The sequence below is a fragment of the Protomyctophum bolini genome (genome assembly GCF_963924005.1).
Source record: "Protomyctophum bolini genome assembly, chromosome: 4".
NCBI classification, from domain to species: Eukaryota; Metazoa; Chordata; class Actinopteri; order Myctophiformes; family Myctophidae; genus Protomyctophum; species Protomyctophum bolini.
The window spans coordinates 638140-658809 of NC_137865.1; the positions used below are offsets into that span (position 1 = coordinate 638140).

General features: G+C 44.1%; 1 protein-coding gene across 1 annotated transcript in view; it reads left to right on the forward strand.

Moving 5' to 3' along the window:
* The window catches only part of best1 (bestrophin 1), a gene marked incomplete at both ends in the record, with an annotated part of 32777 nt that extends 13315 nt beyond the window's left edge, over positions 1 to 19462 (forward strand). The window contains 9 exons of the mRNA XM_080761181.1: positions 1898 to 2052; positions 4314 to 4391; positions 9020 to 9086; positions 9703 to 9788; positions 14126 to 14206; positions 14679 to 14830; positions 17818 to 18177; positions 18435 to 18962; positions 19213 to 19462. Of these exons, the coding sequence (XP_080617307.1) occupies positions 1898 to 2052; positions 4314 to 4391; positions 9020 to 9086; positions 9703 to 9788; positions 14126 to 14206; positions 14679 to 14830; positions 17818 to 18177; positions 18435 to 18962; positions 19213 to 19462 (1757 nt within the window). The remainder of the gene's footprint in view (positions 1 to 1897; positions 2053 to 4313; positions 4392 to 9019; positions 9087 to 9702; positions 9789 to 14125; positions 14207 to 14678; positions 14831 to 17817; positions 18178 to 18434; positions 18963 to 19212) is intronic.
* Between the last annotated feature and the right edge of the window lie 1208 nt (positions 19463 to 20670).

Sequence of the window (20670 nt, forward strand, 5' to 3'; positions counted from 1 at the left end):
TCAAATCTCGGACAAGTTCAGAGTGGATTTGCAACCAAACTTTTTATGAACCCAGGAGCAATACCAAGCATTCGTGTCCCAATCCCAACTATAAGTATTTATACTGCAATGATTTGTGTTAAATTGTTGTGCAGTACTATTTGAGTGGACTCAATAAAAAATCAATCGCCAGCACTCCGAAGTGCTTCATGGTAGCCTACTTTTAATTTATAGTCAATCACTGCCACTACCCGCATTAGCTGTGTGTTTGACTATTATTAATCTTTGATTCGTGGCGTGCACCAGCTGTTTGATTGCATGTGCTCATTATTGTTCTTGTAATGCGATACAGTGGAATAGCAACGCAGCCAACGCTCGTGTGATATAATCCACGTTAAAAGTATGGCGAATAATGATAGGCTATAGTCATTGAGTATGATATCGATGACATTACACAAGTTTATGTCGACGTGGTCGTGGGGTGAGATATTGCAGGAGTTTATTTGTTTACCAACTGTTGCTCGTACGATGACATTGAATAGAGAATACATGTTGTTGTCCATCCCTTCAGTACATACATGCAGTGATAGTCTTATTATAAATAACATTTTATATAAACTATAAACAAATAGTTATAAAAGGAGAAGAAGTTGCGTGCGTTGGCACTGGCAGCGTTGCTATGGCTGCAGTAAGATGCTGCGAACTTGTGAAGGAAAAAAAAAAAGAACAGTCCCTTTCTCTGAGGGGGGCGGAGAGGTATGGAGGGGTTGAGGGGGCGGAGCTGGGTAGTGATTGACAGGAAAGGGGGAATTACCGACATCTACAGGCTAAAACAATGTGTTTTTCTATGCCTTCTCAGTGCTGGACTGTAAATTGTAAATTGTAAATTGTAGGCTATACTGATTGGTTGATGTGTCTGCCACTCAGTGTTGTTGACAACAGAAGAACTGTTCTGTTTGGTTTATGTGTGTGTCTGTAAGGGTTGATGACCACAGAGGAAGTGTTCTCTGAGTGGTTGGTGTGTGTGTCACTCAGGGCTGATGACCAACGGGGAGCTGAGAGATCTGGAAGCCCTGCCCTCTCCTCAACACAAGGGCTGCATCCGAATTGCTAGGGTTGTTCCCTACTCTCTACTCCCCATACGGGGATCCAGACTCAGTGGACTCAAATAGTGATGAATTCGGACAATACTCCCTGTATGGGGAGCACCGACTCTGACGTCAATATCGGTAGAGGGCGCTATAGGTCCGCGGGTTCATGTACCGCCGATCTACAAGCTCTGCTCACAATACGGACGTTGGTGTTAACAGAAACAGCAGTCCTTTATGACTGCCTACATAATTAAGTTTTAATGTATTTATCGCAATTCAATGAAATAATGTTAGATAGCTTATTTTTTCATGGCAGGAATGAATGAATATTAATAAAATGTTCGGACACAATTAATATGTGTCTCACATGCATGTATTTAGCCTACGTTTGTGATAAAGAATCTCACAAATATATTCTACAGCAAGCAACTGATTCCTCTCCTAACGTCATGCGCTGGGCCTGGGTGAGGATTAGTAATACTATTGAATAGTTTTATTATAAATAAAATAAAACTATTTCAAATAAATGCACAGATCATTTGTCTCGAGATCTGTAGCTACGAGATCCGCCATCAGGGAAGAAAAGAGAGAGGAAAACGAAAGTTTAAAAAGTACATTTGTGTTGAGTTCTTTCGCTGGTTCAATTTCTGCCTCTTCAACCCGGAACCCCAAAGTAGTGCACTATATGGGGCTTAGGGAATGAATTCGGACGCAGCCAAGTTCTGATTGTTTGGTGTGTGTTTGTGTGTATGTTTGTGTGCGTGTCACTCAAATCTAATGACCAATGAGGAAGAGTTCTGATTGGTTGGTGTTTGTGTGTCACTCAGGACTGATGACCAATGAGGAGCTGAGGCATCTGGAAGCCTTGCCCTCTCCTCACAACAAGTTCTGGGTTCCCTGCATGTGGTTCGTCAACCTGGCTCTGAGAGCCCGGACGGAAGGACGAATCAACAACGACGTGGCACTGTCCTCCATTCTGACGGTACTACCTTTTCTGCAGAGCCTCGGTTTCGATGGGCGCTAATTAACCAAACCGTTCGAAAATCGGTTGAACATTTAGCAAGTTATGGTTATTTAAAAAGTACATGCGCCATAGACAGCACGGGTGAGCCATGTAGCCTATCTATGGTAACATCACTGTCGTCAATAGAGCAGAGCAAGTGGGCGTGGTCTTCTGGGCCCACTGAAAACTCTCCAATTCATATTTTTTCCCATAGCATTGTATATGAGCTCAGGCTTGTTCTAAATACAAGCAAAACTAAGTTCATGCTTTTCACCAGGGCTAGAACCACTAGACCAGAAAACGTTTTTTTACTATCTTCCAATGGCTCTTCAATTAAGTATCTGAATACAAGTACCTTGGCATCTGGCTGGATGAGAAATTGTCTTTTAAATTCCACATTGAAAATCTGGTCACCAAACTGAGACAAAAAAATGTTTTTTTCTATAGGAACAAAGCATGCTTTCCGACATCCTGTAAAAAAACAATCATTGAAGCCACATTTCTCTCGGTTCTTGATTATGGAGATATTATTTATAGGATTGCTGCACCATCCACTTTAAAGCACCTTGATACGGTTTATCATTCTGCCCTAATGTGGGTCACTGGTGACAGCTATGGTACGCATCACTGTACACTCTATAGGAACGCAGGCTTGTCCTCTCTGTCCAAAAGGCGGGACATGCACTGGTATATTTAAATTTTCAAAGCCATCTCAGGAATGGTCCCCTCTTACATTTGTTCTATGTTGGATCAGAACCCAAGTCCGTATCAGACCCGCTCGGGTGACTTCCTGACCCTCAAGGTTCCTTTTGCAAAAACTGAACATGGCAAAGCAGCTTTTTCTGTCAGTGCTCCTTTTGATTGGAACAAACTCCAAAAATCCTTAAAAATCAGATCACTGCCTTCCCTAGGTCAATTCAGGGAAATTATTTCTAGCACTTTTACTCAGCAATGTAACTGTTTTAATTGAGTCTCATCTATTTATTATGTTTATTCTAGCTTTGGACACTTTCTGTTTTACATTTCATATTTTGATATTTCTGTATTGTAGAGTGTATGTTGTTGAGTTTGTTTTTTGTATTTTATGCTTTGAATTTCGGCTACATTGAAAATGAGGGCTTGCCCCTCAATTGTACTCCGAGTTTAAATAAAGGTTATGATGATGATGATATCATCATACATAATCTCATTCCGGCCAATCAGAATTACAGTTTACACAAATGCTGGAAATTGTCCATTCATTGTCAATGGCATGTAATGTTTGTGTAGGACAGAGTTTGTGTTTGAACACTAAAAGCTGGACATAGGATCAATTATTCTAAGCCTAGAATCAAGCCATCCAGGATCTTAGTGAATCATGACCATAAATCCTTTGATTCTGTGGAAAAAAAAGTAATTGAATTGAATAATTGAAATTGTATGATATACTACATTTAATAAATACCCTTTGTTTAGCGTTTTTTATTTTTAAAAAATCACAGAATCATAGGTATTATGGTCATGATTCACCGGAATCCTGGGTGGCTTGATTCTCTAAATCCTTATGAGAAAAATGAATGGCATATTTTGCAGTGGGTCCAGAAAACCACACCCACTGCTATGCTCTATTCTGACGGTAAGAGCACTGTTACAACACTGTCCTCCATTCTGACGGTAAGATGGTGGCAGCCTCGGGGACCGCAGGCGTTTTGTAAAAAGAAAAAATAATAAAAGCCTGGGCGAACGCATCTTATCAGATTCCTATGGAAATCAGCCGATAAGCACCAGTAGGTTACTTAGTTGAATGCAATCGAGCCAGCAGGCTTGCCTGCAGCCGACTGGCTGTGATTATGTCTCTTCAGGAACTAGACAGTTTGTGATTACGTCTCTTCAGGAACTGAACAGTTTGTGATTCTGTCTCTTCAGGAGCTGAACAGTTTGTCTCTCTGTCTCTTCAGGAGCTGAACAGTTTGTGATTCTGTCTCTTCAGGAACTAGACAGTTTGTCTTTCTGTCTCTTCTCTTCAGGAACTGAGCAGTTTGTCTCTCTGTCTCTTCTCTTCAGGAACTGAACAGTTTGTCTTTCTCTTTCTTCTCTTCAGGAACTGAGCAGTTTGTGATTCTGTCTCTTCAGGAACTAGACAGTTTGTGATTACGTCTCTTCAGGAACTAGACAGTTTGTGATTACGTCTCTTCAGGAACTGAACAGCTTTTGATTCTGTCTCTTCAGGAACTGAACAGCTTGTGATTCTGTCTCCTTAGGAACTGAACAGTTTGAGGACAAAGTGCATGAAGCTCTACAGTTATGACTGGATCAGTCTGCCTCTGGTCTACACACAGGTTACTGTACTTTAGTTTATACAACTACTACTACTCCTACTCCTACTCCTACTCCTACTACTACTACTATTACTACTACTACTGCTCATCATCATAATTTTTCGACCATGGTCGAGATCGTGGATTTCACAATTTCACGCCAGACTTCCTGGTCCTTCATTGCCATCCCCAGTTCCAGCTTACTGATGCGTGTGTCCCTGGCGATGACATCAGGGAACGACAGTTTTCTACCTCTGGTCTGCTTTGAGGCAGGACTCTAGAGGAGGGAAGATACAGTATAACCTCATTGTCAGCTCTGTAGCAGTGGCCGGAAAACTGTGTTCTTCTGGATCGGACTAGTGAAGAAACACGGGGAAGGTTGCCGTATATTAGATTAGTCGATGGGTGGCTCTTCCAAGACATATTTTGCGCTCTCATTAGAAGGCGGGTGTAAGTGCCATCGAACCGTTTCTTCCAAGTGTCCATGTCTCGGAGCCATAGAGTAGAATTGGCTCAACGGTCGTCCTAAATATTCTTACTTTTAGCATCTTACTAAGCTGGGATGACCAGATCTTATGCATGTCATTGCATGCTGACCAGGCCAGACCCTTCCTAGTTTGAAAGTCCTTTTGGGAAGAAGATATATATGAACCTAAATATGTATTCAGTTTTCGTCTGGTTGAGAGTTGGAGGCCTGCTCAAGAGACTGAAGGAGAGCCTGAGCGTATTCCAATGATTGACTGCTAAGCGCGATGTCATCAGCGAAGTCAGTGTCACTGACTACTGCTACTACACTACTACTACTATGGAAATGTCTGCAAAACTTTACAACAAACTCATCCTTAATAGTCTTATCCCCTTCGTTGAGCCTCTTCTCCGAAACAACCAAAACGGATTCAGACGTGGTAGATCCACTTTGAGTCAAATCCTATATGCTTATGTGGGATTATTGAGGAATCACAGCTATCAATCTCACACTAGTCTTTGTTGATTTCACAAAGGCTTTTGATACGGTGGACAGAGCCAAAATGTTTGAAATTCTTAACACTGACACTGACTTCGCTGATGACATCGCACGTATCAGTCAATCATTGGAATATGCTCAGACTCTCCTTCAGTCACTTGAGCATGCCTCCAACTGTGTTGGTCTTTATCTCAACAAGACGAAAACTGAATACGTAAATATTGTGGAAGTTGAGGAATGAGACGAGCAGACGGAGAATGTGAGTCTCTGACTTGGGTGGACGACCCCGGTGTGGGGGCTCCACCGGCTCGTCTGGGACCAGATGAGCAGGTTTAAGATGATCCACTGAAATCTGCTCTTTATTGCCCCCCATGTTTACCAGTATGAAGTATGAAGGCAGTGATGTGCGGGAACCGGGGAAAAAGTTCTTGCAGTGTCCCGACCGGCAGAATGATGAGCTGCAGCGGACCAAGGGGCAGAAGGCTCAGCGAGGAACTCCCCAGGGACCCTCAGCGGCTGCCCAAAAACCAGCTCACCTGACGAGGACTGCAGGTCTTCTTTGGGGGCCGAATGCAGGCCCAACATGACCCATGGCAACCGGTCGATCCAGTTTCTGTCTGTGAGCGTGGCCCGGAGAGAAGCCTTCATGGAACGGTGAAACCGCTCACACATCCCATTGGCCTTAGGATTGTACGCCGTGGTGCGATGGAGTTTCACTCCCAGGCTCTCGGCCACGGCGCTCCGAAGTGAACTGGGCCCCCCTGTCTGAAGTGAAATCCAATGGCGTGCCGAACCGTGTCACCCAGCCGGAGATGAACGCACGGGCAACCTCCGCCTTCAGGGGAACCGCCTCCGGCCACAAGGTGGTCCAGTCCACCATGGTGAGAAGGTATGGGAAACCTTGGGATGGGGCAAGTGGGTCCACCAGGTCCACGTTGACGTGGTCAAACCGCCTCTCTGGAATGAGAAACGGCTCCAGGGGGGCCTTAGTGTGACGGTGTACCTTGGATCGCTGGCATGCCACACAGGACACTCCCCAACTCTTTACGTCCTTTCTGAGGCCCGACCAGACGAACTTGGCCCCCACCAGCTTCACCGACGCCATCACCCCTGGGTGTGAAAGGGAGTGAATGGCGCCGAAAACGCGGCGGCGCCAGCCAGTTGGGACCATGGGGCGGGGCTGGCCCATGGAGACGTTACAGAGGAGCGTAGCGCCACTGTCATGAAACGCCACATCCTCCAGCCCCAGTCCTGTCACGGCCGTCCTGAATGCCTGGAGCTCAAAGTCTGTGAGCTGGTCAGCGGCCAGTGCCATATAATCGATGCCCAGGTGCACAGGACTGATAGGCAGAGAGGCAGTCCGGAGAGGCAGTCCGCCACCAGGTTGTCTTTACCGGCCACATGCTGAATGTCCATCGTGAACTCTGAGATTGCAGAGAGTTGGCGCTGCTGCCGTCCTGACCACGGCTCCGTAGTCTTGGCCATGGAAAAAGTCATGGGTTTATGGTCCACAAATACGGTGAACTCTCTTCACTTCAGCAGGAATCAGATGTGCCGTACAGCGAGGAAAAGGGCCAGCAGCTCCCTATCAAACGTGCTGTACTTCCTCTCTGTGTCCCGGAGCTTCTTGCTGAAAAAAGCTTGGGGCTGCCAGTGGTGGTGGAATCCAACGCCGCGATGACATGATAATATTTTGTCTCATCTACCGTGATCCCTCTGAGGTGAAACTGTGCCTCGATATGCTGGCACCACGGGCCTGGATTGTGCTGCCAAAACTCTGGCAGTTTAACTGTCGCCGCATACACAGCGGGAGCCGGCGCAACAGCCTCATTCATAGTAATTCAATTTCAAACGTCAAGGTCACCACTGTGGAAGTTGAGGAATGAGACGAGCAGATGGAGAATGTGAGTCTCTGAACTTTACTTCCAACAAACAACAACAATACACAGGTACATCACTTCCCTTTATCACTTCCTACATCCTCCCGTTACCACCCAGCCAGTGCTCAATCTGAGGTGAGATCCAACAATAACCACATTATAAAACACTTAACAACACTCCTCTGAAACAGACTACAAGTATTTGGGTTCATATATATCTTCTTCCCAAAAGGACTTTCATGACATGCATAAGATCTGGTCATCCAGCTTAGTAAGATGTTCAAAGTAAAAATATTTTGGACGACCGTTGAGCCGATTCCACTCTATGGCTCTGAGACATCGACACTTTCAAAGAAATTAGAGAAACTGTTGGATGGCACTTAAAAAGCCTTGGAAGAGCCACCCAACGACTAATCTAATATACGACAACCTTCCCTGTGTTTCTTCACTAGTCCGATCCAGAAGAACACAGTTTGCCGGCCACTGCTACAGAGATGACAATGAGGTTATATCGTCACTTCTTCTCTAGAGTCCTGCCTCAAAGCAGACAAGAGGTAGAAATCTGTCATTCCCTGATGTCATCGCTAGGGACACGTGCATCAGTAAGCAGGAACTGGGGATGGCAATGAAGGACCGGAAAGTCTGGGGTGGTATTGTGAAATCCATGCTCTCAACCACAGTCGAAAAATGATGACTAGCCTACTACTACGACTACTACTACTACTACAATCAGTCTGCCTCTGGTCTACAAACAGTTACTGTTACTGTACTTTATAATAATAATATTAATGTTCATATCCTCTGGTCTGCACACATGTTACTATATTATAATAAATGTAATTACAATAATAATAATAATAACTAGAACTGCACTACTTTCGACCGCTACAAACTGTCAAATCTCAGTTTCTCAGTGAAGGAACGTTTGAAATGTTGAAGTATTAGGTTTAACTATGTGCTACATGCCTACCTTATGCATTTAAAAAGTAGTATTATTAAGTATGGCACAAGTTTCTATCTATAAAAGAAATACAGTTTTATCAATTTAGAACTAATCTGGATCCCTTTTTAGTTTCTCAAAGAAATATAAATCATCAATATCCGATAAAAAGAAAAGGTATATAAACTGAAATAAAATACGTTATCACGTATACAGTATAATTATCTAATTATTTATTGTAAATTGTCAATTGTCACTTGGACTATAGTGATATTAATACTAAATCATGATCAGAGTAATAGGTGTCAACATTCAATTTCTGTAATAATAGTTTAACATTTGTTAAAATATACATGATCTAAAATCCTTTAATCCACATCTTTATTACGTCATAATTGAGAGCTAGTTACACTCCCAACACTAAAACATATCGTCATTACGTCACCATCGAAAACCAATTACACTCTGGCATTGGGTCCTTTAATCCACATCTTTATTACGTCATCATTGAGAGCTAGTTATACCAGGTAGTTATACCAGTGCCGGGTGGATTAAAGGAACAAGCCTCTATGTATATGTAATTTGTAAATTGATTAGCGGTATACTGTGGTTAATTTGCGCCGTATGCACCATCCCAGCATTTTCGATGCGTATGCAGTGTGCACCGTCCCAGCAAATGACGTAATGACTAGTTGTGCCTGATAAAACCAATGGTTTTCGATGGTGGTGACGGTGCATACGCATCAAAAGTGCTGGGACGGTGCATACAGAACCTGGACGAAACTAGTACTTGCGTGCTCTGCTTGCGCAAGTAATAATAATCTGGTCTATGTACTGTATATAACAATGTGTGTGGTGTTTCCAGGTGGTGACGGTGGCCGTCTACAGTTTCTTCTTGGCGTGTCTGATTGGTCGACAGTTCCTGGACCCGGGTCAGGGTTGTTTCTTCTTCTTCTTCTTCTTCTTCTTCTTCTTCTTCTTCTTGTATAAAGGGGTATACTGTGTGTTTCCAGGTCATTGTTAAAAGGGTATTCCGTGTGTTTTCAGGTCAGAGTTAAAGGGCTATTCCGTGTGTTTCCAGGTCAGGGTTAAAGGGGTTTTCCGTGTGTCTTCAGGTCAGGGTTACCCGGGTTTTTACTGCTAATGGGTTGATTTAATTTGTTGGCCGATTTTAACGTTTGGATCACTTGACCAAAATAAATTAAAAAAAAACAAGTGACACTGGCTTCTGAGGGCTGCTGCGTTTAGACAATGGTGGCAGGCTGCGAGCGGAGCTGTTTTTCTTCCTTGTCGTCACTGGTGATAGTGAAATATTTTAGGACATTCGATCGCGCCATTTTAAGGCACACGTTCGTGCAATGGAGCTACGTTCACGATCGGGTGATTCTTCAAAAGTTAGTGAAAAACACCGGCAGTGAAGCGGTTCTTTTTAAATGTATTAATGTGTTAAAGGGGTATTCTGTGTGTTTTTCAGATCAGGGTTGTAAAGGGGTATTCCGTGTGTATTTCAAGTCAGGGTTTTAAAGGGGTATTCCGTGTGTTTTTCAGGTCAGGGTTACCCGGGTCATGACGTGGACTTCTACGTCCCGCTCTTCACCCTGCTGCAGTTCTTCTTCTACGTGGGCTGGCTCAAGGTGATCACATGACTGCTCACATGTTCTGATCACATGAATGCTCACATACCGGTAACCCTAAGCCTGCCTCATGGTGGACCTTCTTATATGATAGAAAGGTTTCTGATAGAAAGTGACTCGATGACAGAATCAGTCTGTCTCTGGTCTATAGCCTACGTGAGGGTACCCGACAGGGTGATTAAACACAGAGGAAAAGCCTAGGTGTTTAATCGTCAATGTCATTTCTCAGAGGAAGCTTTTCTGACAGAAAACCTACAAGTAAAGGGCACACCTTTCTGATAGAAAGCATCTAAGGAAAGGATACATCTTTCTGATAGAAAGCTTCTAAGGAAAGCAGACATATTTCTGATAGAAAGCCTCTAAGGAAAGGAGACATCTTTCTGATAGAAAGCTTGTAAGGAAAGGAGACATCTTTCTGATAGAAAGCCTCTAAGGAAAGGATACATCTTTCTGATAGAAATCTTTTCTCGCTGCTTTCTGCACTCAAAGTGGACCACTAGTCACACAACTGGTCACATGACTGAAGAAGTGCATGTCTTCTTCTTCTTTTGTCGTATGTCCTTAGACCTTCAGCTCCGTTGCAGCAAGCCAGTCCAGTGTGTCATTGTCTAGGTCAATTAGCCCATGATCACCATTCGGTAGCCGGTATATAGGGCAGCTGGTCAGCACGTGTTCCACAGTCTGTAATGGGTCCCCGCATTTGCAGTGGGCACTGTCTGTGAGACCCGACTTCTGCATGGATGCACCACAGCGTGCCACACCCGTCCTCAGGCGGTTGAGGGTTGTCCACTCCTTGCGGGGAGGAGCTGGCCAGGAACATCTGTGGGATCGTCAATGTAGTGGTGAAGCCTGGAAGGTTCTGCTGGCTTCCACTGGTCCCTCCATCTTGCCTTCACCCAGGAAGCCTAGGAGGTGTCAGCCTGTGTTGTGCGGAGCAGTTCCTGGGCCTGTGTGGCAAAGGGCCGCCGGGACTTGAGACGCATGCGCTGTGGTGTCTCTGTGACGACCTTGTGGAGGAGGTGGGCTTGGCTCAACTGAGCCCTCCGAGCAAGGGCCATTGTGACTGCTTCTTGCCTGACCTCTGCGGGGGCGATTCCAGCAAGGACTCGCAGTTGGTTCGTTGGAGTGGCTCGTAAGCATCCGGAGACAGTCCGTAGGGAGCTGTTGAGGGCAGCGTCCAGTTTTTGGACATGAGGGCTACGGCTCCAGACTGGGGCACAGTACTCAGCGGTGGGGAACAATAGGGCCTCGGTGGAGATGCGCAGCGTCTTCGTGGACTCTCCCCATGTCGTGCCAGCTAGACACCGTATCAGTGCTGCACGGTCTTTCCCTTGACACTGTCCAGGTGTTGCTTAAAGGACAGTGTTCTGTCGAGCTTCACTCCAAGGTATGTCGGGGAGGACTGGGACTGTAGCCGGGCGTTGTCAACCATGATGTTAATTCCACGGGTTGCTTCCCTGTTGTAGAGGTCGAACATTGTTGCCACAGTCTTCTCAACACTGAGCTTCAGGCGCCAGTCCTTCAGGTATGAAGACATAAGGTTCATGTCCTCAGAGAGGCCTTCCTCTATTGCTTCCCAGGTTGTTTTGCTGAGCAGAATTGCCAGGTCATCTGCGTAGATGTTGAATAGCATCGTGCCAGCACCGAGCCCTGCGGGACGCCGTTCCTGAGCCTTCTCACCCTACAGCCAGACAGAGTCGTAGTCCGCTGTGAGGTCCAAGAAGCCGGCACCAGCCTTCTCTCCTGCCTGGAAGCTGTCTTCTATGTCGTGACACAGAAGGGTCACCTGGTCTGTTGACATACCGCTTCGGAAGCCAGCTGGTTCTTTGGGAGCTGGGGGTCGATCACTGGGGTGAGGCGCGCCAGGATGAGGCGTTCCAGCAGCTTGAAGGGTACGCACAGGAGGGAGATGGGCCGGTATCCCTTTGGGTCGTCGCTCGGCTTGTTGGGCTTCGGCAGGGAATCACCTTGGCATGGCGCCAGATCTTGGGCAGCTTTGAGCATTGGAGGCATGCAGAGAGGAAGGAACGGAGCCAGTCAGTTGCCTTCTTGCCTTGGTGTTTCATGTACTCCGGGTGGATGTAGTCTATGCCTGGTGCCTTACCAGTCTTAAGACGTTTTATGGCCAGATTGATTTCTTACATAGTGAAGTTGATGGATAGGTTGGAATCGCACCCTGGGGCCCTGAGCAGCTCGTGGACTCTTGCTGATGTTGTTCGAGTAAAGTCCTTGCGTTGGGGAAGCGGCCATTGCTCAGCAGGAGCGACGCAATGGAGTTTGCAGTGATGGGGCACTGTGCAGGAGGTGTTGACCTGTGCACGTGAAGGAAGCAGAGTTATAGTTTTTAAATACCAATTAATTTTAATTGGTCCTCACTAATGCTCATTAGAAGAAAACACTGTTTAGTTTTAGTCTTTAAAATAATAATGCTCGTTTGAAGACCTTTCTAATTATACCTGAATATTTTAAACTAAGACTAAAACTAAACGGTGTATCTTCTAACGAGCATTCTTATTTTAAAGACTAAAATAATAACTAATAATATCATAATATTACTATAATATAATATAATATAATATTAATGTTATATTATATTAATATTATATTAAATTAATATTATATTAAATTAATATTATATTAATAATAATACATAAAATAATAACTTTTTCACTATGTGAAAAAGGTTGAATGAAATAATGCAAAACAACTATTTGACTGAGAGCCTGCCATTGTGCAACCTCCGCTTTTCACCAGAGGAAAACTGAGAAAGCTACTTTTTTTGTTGCTATTTTGCTTCCTAAACATGTTTTCTTTCAAACTAAAGCAAAATAAACATTCAAAACACATATTTAGATGTTTATTTTAGTAGTTTATTTTAGCCAATGACAGCTCGTTTTGCTGGGTGAAAATCCACCCTCTCAATTTTCATGATTGGTTGTTGGTACAAAGGTAGTGACCATATTTGGATCAAACCACAGTCAGCTCGAGGTCCAGACCTTTCCAATGATATATGGCATTATGTTGTTGCCAAGGTTTGGATGAGATATTTTGTCTCAAAATAGTGGCTTCGAATTTTACAATACAATTCTTTATAGGCCGTTTACTCAAAATGAGTTTTCCTCATACCTGGGACAAATAATCTCCACTTCAGATGCACTCACATACACCAAACTTTCCAGTCTTATTCATAACTATATTCTGCAGATATTTACAGATGGGTTTGTTGATATATCATTCACAGCCTGATTTACATAACATTTTATACCTAAACATGCCGACAATTTGGTTTTTTATGCCTGTTGACATTATTTTCTGATTTGTGGAGTAATAATTAGAGATATCTAAAATCCCTTCTGTAAATTTCTTTGTCTCTAATATGTCAACAAAATGAAACAATCATTTTGAACCTGGCTTTATCCGATCTTCAGATTTGTAAATATATGCAAATTAGTGCATATAATGCCTAATTGGCATATTTAAAGGACCACTTCACCACTTTTCAACCTATATTCATATAATAGGTCCTCACTAATAATCATGATAAAATGGCACGATTTGTTTCTACTCAGTCTGTGTCTCATAGGAGGGCTGTGGGCAGTTTATGTCTTCCACTGACATCATCATTAGGCATATTTTCTTTTAAACAAGATTTTTTTTACAAACATTGTTAGATTTTCATTATCATGAGAACGATGGCTTCCATTTTCGCATTGCAACTTTTCAGGACTAGAAAGCCTGCAGTTTCTATTAGCTTGTATTCCCCACCGATGATGTCACTGGAAGACGGTTTCTGATTTGCCCACAGCCCTCCTGTGAGAGACAGACAGAGTAGAAAAGAATTGCGCCATGTTTTCATGGTTATTAGTGAGGACCTGTTATATGAAGATAGGTTGAAAAGTGGTGAAGTGGTCCTTTAAACATATCATTTCAGAAAACTTGTAGTACAAAAAATATTAGTCTTAATATAAGTAATCAACTGGAGAAGTTTCATTGTGATAGCTATTAGTTAACTTTCCCTATTCACCTACCATGTCTCGCAGGCAGACTCTTCACATACTAGAGCACGTTTGAAATAAATTATATTAGAGCTGGAATAGACATGTAAATATGAAATAAATGCTTAAACATGTAGCTAGGTGTAATGTTAGAGTCCACAGAACCTTTCAAGCCTGTTTTCTCAACTCACTGTTTTCTGCAAGACATTACTCTATTAGCCATATCTCCAAAACTGGTGGGTCAAACTGAACAACCAATATGTCAATTTGAAGCTATGATTCCCCGCTTTCAAAAATCTGTCAAATTTGGCCACATGATTAATCTTCTCTTCGTGTTGTCAGGTAGCAGAACAGCTTATTAACCCTTTCGGAGAAGATGACGATGACTTTGAAACCAACTATCTGGTCGACCGCAATTTACAGGTTTGTACTGGAAACCAAGTAATGTCCAACACCTGCATTAGAGGAAAAATAATTTAGCAAGTTATGGCTATCTCTATATAGTCTATGGGCTCCATTCTTTGTCACTGCTAAACCCCTTATCCCTAAACGTCTTTGCCTTTTTTTTACTATTTTGTTAAACATTTTTGAATAGTTTTCAAACGCTTCAGTCTGGAGCAACGGAAGCCCTATCATGACTAAGCGATAAAGCGTCTTTACAGTCGCACACATTTATCCTAATAAATATAAATAATCTAATATATATAGCTCGTTGCTTAGCAGAAATTGAAATAAAAACATGAAAGGTAAATATATTTTACAAATATATTTCTGTGAACCGAAATGGCAGCTTCCTTACTCGGTTTTCGGGAGGTGTAGTTCCAGACTCTATGTATCGCTCAGAGATTGTGGAATAGTTGTCATGTGTGCTAATAATTTTGTCCTGTGCTCCCAGGTGTCCTTGCTGTGCGTTGATGAGATGTACGACAGTCTCCCCCTGGTGGAGAGAGACAAGTACTGGAATGAAGCAGAGCCTCAGCCTCCATACACTGCAGCCAGCGCAGAGCACCGAAAACCTTCCTACATGGGCTCTGCTCTGGATATAAGGTTATTATAATTAGTGTGGGGTCGCTGCAACGCAGCGGCGCCACATGTTATCACAAGGACAAAACTTTGCCACTTAACTAGTCCTACCTAAAGACTCTAAGCTTTCACTTAGAAACTCCGTTCAAACGTGGACATGTTCAGCTTACTGTGGAATCGTGCGGAATCTCTTGGGTATTTTAAATGTGTTTCCGATATACAGTGTTGTACCGGAACGTGTTCAATGAACGATAGTTCACGAACGCGTTCCTATTTCGGCTGAACGTGAACTGAACGTACTGTATTTCTGCCTGATGAACGTCACTGTGAACGCGTTCATTTCTGACGTGTGTGAACGTCACTTTCTCACGTTCAACTTCGTTCAAAAGTTTCCTTCCAGGCGAAACCCTGCCAAGAAAAATAGATTCCAATTACTTTTCGGTGCGCACTCACCATGAATCCAAGCAGAGGTCCTCACATATAGGTAAAACACCGCCACCACCGCCGCCACAGTCGCAATGGCCCGTAGCGCAAAAACTTGATATCTAACCTATTGGTATAATTCCAAATAGTATACACTCAATGAAATTAATATTTTCCATTTGTCATGGGCGTATAAGTCATTGAGCCAGAGAAAGGAGAGATATGGTAGGCAGGCCCGGAGTGGAACTCCAAATCAGGCCTGACAGGCCACACCGCAAGCGCGCACAGTGCGTGCGCGCCAACATTTTGGGGGCCCTTGGGGGACATTTTGGGGGCCTTTACAGCAATTTCACATTTCGTACATGGTACGAAATGTACCATCTGATGTTATTTATATTATTAACTTCTTCCCTCCATTAACAGTGTTTATAAACTTTTTATAAAGGGCAGTGCGCTGCACTGTACTGCAGCAATTTTTCTTCTGCTACAGCCAGGCCACTAAGAGGCAGGCCACCGGGAATAGTCCCGGTCCTCCCAACGGCCAAACCGGGCCTGATGGTAGGGTATAAGCACTAAGCCCTGTTAGCCATGCAGCCTATATGTTTCATGAGCTGTGGTGGCTTGTTATGCCTGCAGTCTCTCAATTAGGGATTTTCCCAGTGGTTAATTTCACTGACGTGTACAACCTTTATTCAAATAGTTGCAAATGTATTAATTAAAAAACTGAGCATGTATTTTTGATCTATAAGGCCAAACCTCATTTGAAAGAATATATTCAGAGTATTTGACAGCCTTTTAAAGTCTATATAATATTAGAATTTTACACAGTTGTGCTACCAGTCTGTTTGAACGAATCTGGGTCAAATCAATTAAGCTGCAGTAACTGCCTATAAGCTACCCTATTCTCAATATTAAATAAAAAAGACAAACGACTTTGCCTGCTGTGTTTATCATACCTTTTTAATTTTGCACTAAAAAACATGCTCGACAGGAACTGTAACCAAATAATGGCTGTGGCAATAATTTAGAAGAAAATGAACGAAAAATAACTAAAATTGTTCATTTTTTGGAACCATGAACTTTAGTTCAAAATGTTGAATTAGGAACTATGAACTGAACTAGTGAACTAATTTCCTGAGGTGCTCAAACTGTTCAGAATACTCATGTCTAGAGGTATTTATAAATGTGTAAAATCTCTAAATTGACCTTTTATGATAAATCGGCCAAAATAGCAAAAAACTGTCCACTTTACATAAAACGACCTACATGCAGCAACTGCTATATAGTTATGAACACATAAGATGCGCTGAACTGATCATTTGGATTTTTTTCTAAATAAAGAAAGCAAACATTTGATTGATCAATTATCAATTGAATGTTTCTTGAAATGTTTGTGAACTGAGAGGTGCTGTGTGTGTGTGTGTGTGTGTGTGTGTGTGTGTGTGTGTGTGTGTGTGTGTGTATGAATGAATGAATGAATGAATGAATGACCTTTATTTATATAGCACCCTTCTCAGCACGAGTGCACAGGGTGCTTTACAATAGTACAAAAATAAAACAACTATAACAACAGCAGGCAGCCATTATCACAGAATAAACAGTGAAAAACTAGCATCAAAAAGGACAATAAGAACACACAGATAAAAACACAAACAGTAGAAAAACTAGTGATTATAGGTGACCAAAAGCCTGTCTGAACATGAACGTTTTCAATTGTTTTTTAAAAGAGGCCTCAGAAAGGACAGTTCTTAAATCCAGGGGGAGGGCGTTCCACAGCCTATTGTATGACCCCAATTAGCTGACTGCTCAGTGTGAATAACCCTAATGATCTGCAGGGGTCAATAGGTCGTGCTAAAAACCACTCCGTGCTCCAAACAAAAAGACAGACACACCTACATGGATTGCACATTGTATTCACAGTTTGTATAAATGGTAGTGTATTCACAGTTTGTATAAATGGTAGAGTTCAAACAAAAGTACAGGTCAATAAAAAAAGCTGCTACGAGGATAAAACGATAACTTGTTTACATCAGGGTCCTCCTTTTTTTTTTACACACAAAGCCCTTTATTGTGAGTGCTTAGCACCGCTCAAAAAATAAAAGTGGATGATAAATTATACAACAGACACATAGTGATACAACTGTAACCACCACATAAATAGTCTTTATGTCACAAACATCTATTTGTTCATAGTGTTTTTGCAACAATCACCTCCTTTGCATTTGCAGTACACGCAACAAGGCATCCCAGCTACCCGACACAGACACAGATTGACAAAGGTGGTTATTTGAGAAAGAGTGCCAAATCGCAACTGGGGACTGAGTTGCTGAAGTTGTGCCCATTAATTGATCCTAAAGGGCCAGAAACCTCCCCACAAAGCCATGCAGTCATCATAGACTTCATGGCCTTAGTGAGAAAGATCCCCTTAAGGAAGCTCAACCCACCCGTCAAGACCTTCCATGACTTTGCTCTTGCCTTAACGTCTATGGTCACCAAAGCTGGCTCCAACTGTAATGAGATCCACATTGTTTTTGACAATTACAGAGGATAGCATCAAGAATGAAAACACCATTGTGTCCACCATGCAGTGTCCCCAAGGAGGAGATGGAATTCCAGAGCAACCAGCTGGAGCAGATCAAGGAGAACGAGGAGGCCAGCTACGCCACCACACCACTGCTAGGAGGTCTGGGTCGTCTCCTGAGTGGGGTCGGGGTGTCTCCCAGTTTCCCTCGTGCCTCGCGGGTCTCGCTGCTGCGCCGGCGGCCCGCTGCGCCCTCCAGCCGCTTCCTGTATCTGCACCCTGAGGCGATGCGCACGGCGGCGCCGCCACCCGGACAGGTCCCACAGCACCACCTACAGGCCGCCGGAGGAGGAGGAGTAGGGAGCGAAGCCGACCCGGACTTTGCCTTCTCCTCAATGCCCATGTACGACAGACCCGGCTTCTACAGGTCTGTCTGTGTCTGTCTGTGTGTAACCAGACTTTCACGTCAACAGCTTGACACGAAAGTCCAGCCATCTCTTCCTGTTATTTTTTTAAATATTTTATAGAACACTTTATTGCCATATCACAATCGTACAATATCCAAAATCACAGACAATATCCAGTCTAATGTCCTGACTTTCCGATCAAGTGATCATATCGGGACAACTCTAATGTATAGGGCCTACAGTATATCAGTAAACGTCTTGCCTCAATGTCTTCCAGCTGCCCCCAGACGCCCATCCACTGCGTGCCGCCCACTCTGCCGCCCACTCTGCCGCGCCACCGCCCCGCCAGGCAGCCGCTGCCCCGCCAGGGGGGCGGCGACTGGGACCCCTCCGGACCCCCACTGCCCGCCCCGGATTACCACCACAACATTCCCCCTCCCCCGTGCTCCGCGTTCCCGTGGCTGAGCGGGTCGGAAGGCGAGGCCTTTTCCTTCTCTTTTCCCGAGCCAGCGGTCACGGAGCTCTGCCCTGTCGGGTCCCTGCTGTCGCGACCGGGGACCGGGGGGGGCAACGGCCTGCTGTCCCGCCGGCCCCCCGGAGGCCCACCGCGCCTCACCCTGGACCCCGTGCCGTCGGCCGTCGGCCCCCTCGGACCACAAAGCGCCCGGGGGCTGCCGTGCGGAGCGGCGGAGACAAATTTCTCCTTCAGTAGTCCCTCTCGTAATACGGCGATGGCAGCTCCGGGCAACCCCGGCCATACCAGTAATCCCAGTAACACCACCAGCACCAGCAGCATCAACACAGTGTAAATAAGATAAGAGAAACCCAACAGCTGTGCTGTTTGTGTGTGAAACAAGCTTCTAAATTTATCTGAAAGCCTTTCTTCCTGCCTTGATTTCCTAACCCCCCTCCCCCTCTCTTCTTTCCTTTCCTTGTTTTCTTGGAAAAATGACATGATGGCAACTATCCACAAAAACAAATTTCACCCAATTATTTTTACTTGTAAAGCTGTGAAAGCGGTACACTAATGCTGATTCTGTTGTGGTCTCCGGCAGCTCGGTGGCCGCTCTCTGCAACAGCAACTCCATCGGCAACTCCATCGGCAACGGCGCAGAACGAGCAACAAGCAACAGTGTCAACAACACGAACACAGGGCCGTCGTCGCCGCTAGCGGCCAATCTGCAGCAGCAACACTCCCCCAACGATTCTGGAATCTCACTGGCTGAGGGGGACCTGCTGGGCGTAGCTCTTTTGGGGGACAATGGGAACAACACGCGATCTGACGGAGGACGGCAGCAGGACTGAACATGATGTTTCTGTTTTACCCAGACCTTTACATCTAGTGTCCAGCAGACCTGGGGTCTGGGCGGCTCCGCTTGGTAGCCTGGTTTCCAGTCTGATTCGCTGCGTTCCGTGATTTGTCTTGTGACTCTGCCACTCAGTCTGGCCAGCCTCCTGTCTCACTCGTATTTCACAACGTCACCGGTTATGTTACGTAGCCACGTTGTTGCTGATACGTCATGGCCAGTGCCACTCTGTCCATGCTCTTCTCACTGTTAAAAACAAGTAAACTGCCACCGTGTGGAGGGTAGTTAATGTGCCAGCCGGAATTGGTCATTTTCAGTCACTTTCACTTCTGTTTTCCCCCCGCTCGCAGACCCTCTAACCTTGTATTATTTATTATGATTTTTATTTTTTGAAATCCACAAATTGCAGCAAAGCACTCCATTCCCATTGAAATGCATTGGCAGAATCCGCCTTCATAGATAGAATAAAATAACCCGTACTCAAAGGTAGAATACATTGCCATTATCTGTTCATTCAGCCTGCAATCTTCAAACTGTTATGTTTGATAAAATACAACATTATGATGTGACATTTAAAGTATGATAACAGAGAACATTATTACAACAATTACAATTGTCAGACCTTTTTTTTCTTCTTTTTGTTATTTCAGAGCAACTTACAGTAAGCAAAAACACATAGTAATACATCAAATACATAGAAATAGTCATCTAGGATCACAAGTAAACTAAGGACCTAACATCCGTCTAACAGTAGAATATATGTACAATGATACAGTAGAGTGCTATGTCTACATAAAATGCTATCTAAATTAAATGAGTTGAGCCTAAGCATACACTTGGAAGGTGCTAATTAACATAATTATGATGTGGTAGCCTATGTCTCCTACTCCGGGACATCCTGAACACTAACATAATCACATGCTGTATGTAAACTTTATAATAATCTCCTGAATATGTATTTACCAATAAACGTATTGAAACATTTTGTGGAAGGTGTGGTCTGTAAGCTGTATATTCCAATATGGTGGAGGAGGGGAAAATACCTCTTTAACTGCATCATCGACAATCTGAGGGAACAGATCTGTGCACGTGTCCCTGGGGTTAAACTAGGCCGTTACCCCCTCCATATTACCCCCTCCTACCCAGGGGGGAAAGGGGGTTGACCTTGCTTTTGCCATGACCTCAAAGGTTGTCCACCAGAAATAA